The following is an 8,505-nucleotide window of genomic DNA, read 5'->3' as shown; positions in this document are numbered from 1 at the left end:
ATGTCTATACTTACAATATATGAGCATAAAAGTGCATGTGATTGGAAAAGCAACCTTTAATGAACACAGTATGAACTTTAGTCAATGTAACACCAATCAAGACAATTTTTGAGTCTGGTGTGGTAAACCAGAACGTCAAACAGATTTTAGGTGCGTCTATGCTGACATCTGGTGGTCTGAAGCATACTGTAGTTTTTTTTTTTAATTATTATTTTTTTTTATTTTTTTTTTAATATTGAACAAACTATAGTTTTCAAAATTTTTCAATATGATTTATGATACTGCTGCCCATTTAAAAAGGTGACCTTGTATTTTAAAGACACCGAAACAGCAGTTTTAAGCAGCTTAATGAATATTAAACTTGATTTAATCCATAGACTTCAATACCATTCTTTAAATAACTGGATATTTGAAAATAAATATTTGTGCATATATATATATATATATATATATATATATATATATATATATATATATATATATATATATATATATATATATATATATATATGAACATACAAACCTGTACAACTGAAATGATGTAAATATCTTTATTTTTTTAATTTTTTTTAAATAAATGGGTTTATGTTGCCTACATAACAAAGCACATCTACAGTACGCAGCCAAAGCTATGCATTTATACACAGACATACTATAATCAAAATGGCATGAATAAACATTTGAACAGAATGAGCTTCATTTACAATGGTTTACAAAGTCTGAGTGCTGGCATGAATCATACAGATCCTGTGCTTTTCTAAATATATAGTGCACTCACTGCAGACTTACAGCTATCAACAGTAACCCAGGCTTCTGGCACCAAATGCTCCACAGGCATATAGTAGTGCAATGAAAGCATCTAATTCCTCCAAGGGCATTGACCAGGAATCATCTTGTAGTTGTCAGTGGGCTTCTGCTTCAGTGCAATGTTGTATGTGGTGAAGTGTATGCATGTCAATCAATAGACAAAAAGCACTCAATGCACCCTCATCAGTGTTGTGCTTTGCATATGCCGTGGGCCCTGGAACTTCCCTCAAAATATTATGCCGACCATTTCAACCTGCAGCTTCAACATCTATATTTATAGTGTTCCAAACAGTGCCATCATTACCAGCCTCTCTAGTGCCAGGTGGTGCTGGCTGTACCACTGGAGAAGTGACTGCCTCAGATGAAGTAGCGGCTGGATCAGGTGCAGGGGCTGATGCAGGTGGAGTGGCTTGCATCCTTGCAGGGAGTGCCACAGGATTGCGTCTTCTCCCACGGGATCTTCTGCGCCCTCTTCACACACTCGGTCCTGGCTCCATATGTTAAACACACGCACCACGATTTAAATTTAGATTCCAAAAATGGTTAAAATGACTGCCTTGGTCGTTCTAGTGTTATTAGTAACATGCTTATCGACCTGAACATAGCGCTTGTGTATATGCTTCACAGGACTGTCAATTATACAATTTGAAAAATAAAGATGCAAGCTTGTGGAAGTGTAATCAATTTAAATGTATAGGCTATATTTTTTAATCTGTATGAACATAAGTGCCGTGATGCGAATACAGTGCTCCCTCACTATAACACAGGTCTCAGGGAACACACAATATGAGCGATATACCCGAAGAGTGTTAGAAACGGGGGAGAGTGGAAAAGCACAGCTTTTCTTCAGTTCAGATACTGTATCAAAAAGGAGAGAGAAACGGAAGTTAGACTGAGAAGTTGTTTACAGTTTGAACAACACCGGTACTGTATTTACTGTAGAAATATTGCATGAATCACTAGTATAGGGAATTGGGGGACATGCTGTAGGAGTGTTATATCTGAGGTGCGTTATAACCGAGAGCCTTCTAGCGAGGGAGCACTGTATGTATAAGGCACTAACTTCAGAAAAGGAAGCTCTTTACTTTTAAACAAAGGACTATATTCACCTCAGAAATCTTATGAGAGGCTTTATTTTTTAAATTGTGTCATCAATAGTACTGTGATGCATTGTTGGTATATTGTGAATAAACTTGAGTTCTGGGGGAGGGGTATAAAACAGGAGTTGTTCTTTACATTTACTTACAAAAGTGACCTGTTTCTTCATACCACTGAAGAAGACATTTTGGAAGAGGACTTTTAAAGTCACAGGTGTTATTTACATATAGGAATCTGACAAATAAACAGTACCAATATGGAAGTTTTAAATGCTTTGCTCAATTTAAAAAAATAAAATATTAAAAAGCATGGAATGACCACATCGAAGTAGAAACGCACAAGTGACACAAATCACAGGCTTCTTGTTGATTTAAACACTTCAGTCTCTGTGTTTTGATAAGAATCTTTTAATTCGATCGACCCTAAACCAGTTCAGGCCTGAGTTGTGTGTATAAATGCACCTTATAAAACACCAAGTGCGCAACCAGCTGCTATTGCATGCTAATCACAGATCCTCGTTTATGTGGTCAAGCTAAAATTGGCAATTAGTTAACCAATTTAGCTTGACCACATTAGCATATATTTTTTATGTTCCCCTCTAACCAGGTCAGACTAACCAATTACACATAGCTGGCTTGTCTGACTGTTGGAGGAGACCCAGACAACAATGCAGAGATGTAATATAAATCCCCTGCTTTAAACACCAATATATACAGTACAATATTTACATCCAATACCACACAAACACAAAATATAGACACACTTACTGTGCATGTGTAGGATGGGGATATTTGTTCACAACGGTTAATGCAGAGATGTCAATTGTGCATACTGTGGAGGTTTTATGGTTTCCAATTTACCAGATTAAAACCCAGGCCTCAAGATGTGAAAGCTACTGTAAAATGGGTTAATGAGTTATCCCTCTACACCACAAAGCTCTTAGCACATTGTTGTTTTTTTAATACACAAATCACATAACTTTAAGCAAATTCATGATCACCCAATAATGGCATTGGCACTTGCAAGGAAATTAATTTGGTCACAGTTTCTTAGAAGATGACCAGCCCTTTAGATGCTTAAAAGCTTTTTAGCAATCCATAGAACATTTTTTCTCATTCTTGGTATTCATGCATATTTTAGAAATGTTTAGAATATTTTCAAGATAAAACAGTTTAATGTGCAATGCATAAACCCAAACTTTAATCCCTCTTTTCATCTCAGATATTTCAGTTTGGCTAACTCAATTCATCCAATTCTTTGAAATCCCATAACCATCTTTCTAAGCTTTTATGTTCCTTTATTTATATATTGTTTCTACAAAAATCAGTATCCCTTGGGATGATGTCATACACATTCTTTCAAAACATCTAAAATATATACTGTTAAACATGCCAATTTGATTAAAAAGCCTGTCCTAGATGCATCCAATTTTACACAAAAAACAACTAAAAGTTGGGACTGTTTCTTTCAGCTTCACTGACAGATCTGTTTCAAATATGCCAGAATTGGCTTTTGAGGTTTTGACAGCTCAGACAGCTGCTTAAGTTGATAAAGTGAAATGTCTTTAAACTGGTTCAGTAAAACAAAGAAAAAAAAAAGTTTCCTTAGAATTATGCGCCTTGTAGCTGTGTATCACAAACCATACTTGTGAAAACAAAACTACAAATGTGATATTTAGCTTGAATAAATTCACAGCTGAATCATAAAGCCATGGAATGCCTGCCAGGCTGGATTTGGATGCCAGAGCTTCCAAGCCAGGGAGGATGAGACATCAACTTTGTGAAAGACACTTTAATGAAGCTGTCATTGAAAAGTTGCTTTGCAATCCCAGGACATCCCCTGTATTTAATCAAACCTTTTGAATGCAGATTTCACAGATTTTGCAATTAGAAACATTGCAGGATTGATTTTTACATGGTTTAAATGTAGAAAATCAATGGCTTTTAGTTCAAGTCTCTTGGGGGAGGAGCGAGCTCTTATTTCTCCTTTGGTCCCTTCCTCAAAAATCATGCCTTGTGGGTTGTTGTTTCCACAGAGGATAGTTGACAGCAGATAGCCTACTGGTAAAGATCTCTTGTCACCACTGTGTTCCATCATAGCAACATAAATACAGACTTGACTATATAAATACAGAAAAAAACAACATATGAATCCAAATTAACATGTATTTATACTAAAGTAATACAAAAATGACTACAAAAGATTTAGAAGTGAGTAGTTTTTTGAGATTTACGATTATACTGTAAATTTACAGTATAATCGTAAATCTCGAAAAACTACTCACTTAAATCTTTTGTAGTCATTTTTGTATTACTTTAGTATAAATACATGTTAATTTGGATTCATATGTTGTTTTTTTCTGATTTTCTGTGAACAAAGTTTTCTGTTTTCCCATTGGAAATAGCGATATTTTGAAATATCACTGTCCTGGTCACAAAAGCAAAGTTTGTGGGGAATAATAGCCATTTTCTATACTTTTGAGGCATAAACAATTAGGAAATAACACTTACTACCCAGGAACAAAAATTGTGTTACATAGTGTTATTGTAGTAAGAATCTGCTTTCTTCCAAAAGCAAGACGTATGGCTGTTGCATATCCCAATTTAAAGCAACCAAACTGAGTACAGAGCCACTGCACTGCTCGCTATAAATTGCCTTTTCCCTCATCCATTATTGTAGAGAAGATGTATACCAGATTTTAAAAAAATCACAAAACATTTTACATACATGAAATAATTAACTATACAGTAGTTCATATTGCAGCTGCCCAACATGCCTTGTGTGTTAAAACTATTGTTGATCATGATTTTTAGTAACATTATTAACACTGTTATTGCTTAGTAACTACTTAGTAATACCAACTGCATTCATATGCAGTAGACATGAATTACTGACTCCATACTTATTCACACTGAATTCCAAACCCAACATGAATTCCTCATGAACAGTTATAGTGCTAATATGGAAAGACACAGGGTCAATAATAGTAAGGTATGAACATAGAAAATCCTGTGTTAGGTCACTTGGGAATGAATAATGTAATCAAGGTTAGGGTTTACCTTTCAGCTAACTGTGTAGACTTCAAGGAGTGAAGTCGCTGATTTCAAATTCCAAGGTCTCAGGATCAAAACCTTGATTCAGGCATAATCTGAAATATAATTGATTTTCCCTGACTATGTGTATCTGTCAGAAAACATGTATAATGACAACACATTTAGTGCTATTAATGATGCTTATTGCATATACTTGTGCATTGTTGTAGGAGACATCAGCAACTACATTTCTGTGATGAGGCTGTTGTGGAAGTTCTTGGATAAAATGAGGTGTTTTCGGAAGCGCTTGACTATCCCTTTTTTGGGGATCCTTATTACATGTCTCCTTTTTGTAAACCTGTATATGGAGGATGGGTATGTTTTGGTAAGTAACAACAGGTTTGATGTAAATGTAAATATAATTTTATTTTTACAAGTGTAGCAGGGGGAGATCTGTGCTGACTCTGCTGGTGTGTTCACAGTACTGCAGGAAGAGGGCGGCAGTCGTCCAACAACTGCCTGTGAGTCATGGCAGTGACATGGGGAGGTGGGAAAGTGGGTGTGTGGACTTTCCCCCTCTCTGAATGGCTGAGAGGCGAGTCTTGGGAGATTGCTAGCCCTATAAAAAAAATGCTCTGCTGTTTCCTCAGGTCTGCCCTTTTAAACGCGCAGAGAGTGCGGAAGCGCTGGTCCAGGACCGGGAATCAGCAGGGAGAAAAAAAAAAGAAAGAGTCTAACAACGAGACAGTGAGAGCGGGGAATCCTTGGGCAGACCCCGAAGCACTGTAAAAGAGTTTTTTTTTTTTTTTATAGGGCTAGTAATCTCCCAAGACTCGCCTCTCAGCCATTCAGAGAGGGGGAAAGTCCACACACCCACTTTCCCACCTCCCCGTGTCACTGCCATGACTCACAGGCGGTTGTTGGACGACTGCCGCCATCTTTCTGCAGTACTGTGAACACGCCAGCAGAGTCAGCACAGCTCTCCCCCTGCTACAACAAGCTATGTAAATAAAATTAAAAAAAACAAAACTAAAGGGCATAATCTCAGACTCATTTACTAACAGCTGACACAATATTCACTTCTGGTTTCTATGGAAACAAGCAAGAGTGCAGGCAACAGGACAGAAACAAATATTGAGTAAATAGCATGAATGTAGGACACCTGTTATAAGTGTTTAGATCTTTTAAGTTCATTAGCATAATATCATATTTTGTTGCAAAATAGATTCTGATATTGTTACAGGTGTGAAGAAAGCACATGTGCAATGTCAAGTAACATGTTCAAGAATATCAGTTTGATAAATTACTTAAAGTAATTTATCTCTTGCTTGATTGAGGCTAAATGTTTAGCTTGTCTGTGGACAATGTGATAAAATTAACATTTGTATCTTTGTATTTAGGAAGAGGATAAGAGGCAGCTGCGGGAAACACCAATACATCAGCTTAACTCAGAAAAATATGTCCACACATTTAAAGATTTGTGCAACTTCTCAGGTGCAATAAATGTTACCTATCGCTATCTTGCTGGTTCACCTTTACCTAGAAAAAGTGAGTAAAGTATGATTTACAGGCTTCATATCATATTGTGCTCTATTTGTATCCATAACTTTATTAATGAAACTTAAATCAAACTATATATCAAACACTGAAATTATTCAAAAAGAACATAATGTTTAATGTGTGAAACTATGTTATTGCATATGGAATACATCACTGATAAAAAATTAAAAAAATAAAAGCTGGAAACATCTCTTTAAACATTAGGCATTTTAGAATTACAGCAATCTGTCGCACATCCGACTGTCACATACCTACCCTAACTGTTTATCCACCATGATCAAGCTCTTCAGCAACGTCAGTTTATTATTGAACAGAGAAGATTAGCTCAGAGATTGTAAATCTTACCAAAGTTTTCATACACTGTGTTGTATGTGCTGAGTGCACTGCCTTTGCTGGTAGTGTCACATAAGCTGTTCAGTGTGTTGATTGTAAATAAATCCTGTTCACCTGCGGGGCATATCAACTTCAACCTCTGTCTCAAGTTCCTGCCTGTCACTCAGCAGTGAATGCACACACCCACACAGCAGATGGCTACTCTGTCACAAGCATTAGTACCTGTATCTTTCTAAACACGGGCTTTAGGGGAGCTCCTTAATAAAAGCTGAGTCTCAAAAACAATAATTGTGTGAATATAGTAATTGTTACAGCTGTGTATAATGGTATTTAAAACAAGATTTATTAATCTGACTGTTTAAATATCCACCCTTACTGTGGTCCATTTGTAATAAATTGCTTTTATTCCAATATGCATTCTTTTTATTATACTGTCGCTATCTTTTTTTTTTTTTTTTTTTTTTTTTTTTTTTTGCAGGATACCTAACAATAGGGTTGTCATCTGTCAAAAGGAAAAGAGGAAATTATCTACTAGAAACAATCAAATCTATCTTTGATCAGTCCAGCTATGAGGAACTGAAGGAGATTGTTGTGGTTGTTCATCTTGCAGAGTTTGATCTGGCTTGGTGTGAAAGCTTAGTCCAGGATATCACCAGAAAGTTTGCCCACCACGTTATAGCCGGGAGGCTACTGGTTATCCATGCTCCAGAGGAGTACTATCCAGTTTTAGATGGGCTTAAGAGAAACTACAATGACCCAGAGGATCGTGTCAGGTTTAGATCAAAACAAAATGTAGACTATGCTTTCCTTTTAAACTTTTGCAGCAATCTCTCGGATTACTACATGATGCTTGAGGATGACATCCGTTGCTCAAAAAACTTTTTAACTGCCATGAAAAAAGTTGTTACCTCAAGAGAAGGATCATACTGGGTGACCCTAGAGTTTTCTAAGCTGGGATACATTGGAAAACTTTATCACTCCAATGATCTTCCTCGACTGGCCCGCTTCCTGTTGATGTTCTACCAAGAGATGCCTTGCGACTGGCTTCTCATCCATTTCCGGGGACTTCTCGCACAGAAGGATGTCATTCGTTTCAAGCCATCTCTGTTTCAACATATGGGGTACTATTCCTCTTACAAAGGAGCTGAAAATAAATTAAAGGATGATGATTTTGAAGAAGACTCCTTTGATATTCCTGATAACCCACCTGCCAGTCTGTATACAAATATCAATGTTTTTGAAAACTATGATGCCACCAAAGCTTATAGTAGTGTGGACGAGTACTTCTGGGGCAAATCACTTTCCACTGGAGACTTCTTCATAATTGTGTTTGATAAATCAGCAAAAATCACCAAGATAAAAATTATCACCGGAACGGATGAACGGCAAAATGATATTTTGCATCATGGAGTGTTAGAAGTTGGAGAGAAAGTGATTGGGACCAAAAAAGGCAAGAAATGTTCCACTTACATAACCTTAGGAGAATTTAAGAATGGGCAAGTTGAAGCCCAGGAAATACAACATAAAATTACATTTGACATTGAATGTGTAAGAATTGTTGTCACAGCCAGTCAAAAAGAGTGGTTGATAATAAAAAGTATAAGCCTCTGGACTACACAGCCGCCAAATCAATAAGCACACATGACTGACTGCAATCATTTCAGTCGTTCTCTCT

At 36.6% G+C, this 8,505-nt stretch overlaps 1 protein-coding gene across 1 annotated transcript; it reads left to right on the top strand.

Moving 5' to 3' along the window:
- The first annotated feature begins 5,190 nt into the window (after positions 1-5,190).
- Positions 5,191-8,465, top strand: LOC121320295 (alpha-1,3-mannosyl-glycoprotein 4-beta-N-acetylglucosaminyltransferase C-like). The gene is made up of 3 exons (XM_041258548.1): positions 5,191-5,322; positions 6,338-6,485; positions 7,309-8,465. Exons 1-3 carry the CDS (start codon positions 5,194-5,196, stop codon positions 8,463-8,465), a joined length of 1,434 nt encoding a protein of 477 aa, XP_041114482.1. The 5' UTR covers positions 5,191-5,193.
- Positions 8,466-8,505: the final 40 nt, after the last annotated feature.

This window comes from Polyodon spathula, chromosome 8 (genome assembly GCF_017654505.1).
Source record: "Polyodon spathula isolate WHYD16114869_AA chromosome 8, ASM1765450v1, whole genome shotgun sequence".
Classification (NCBI taxonomy): domain Eukaryota; kingdom Metazoa; phylum Chordata; class Actinopteri; order Acipenseriformes; family Polyodontidae; genus Polyodon; species Polyodon spathula.
Note: the sequence above shows the minus strand (reverse complement) of the source record. Positions and strands in the feature narration are given on the sequence as shown.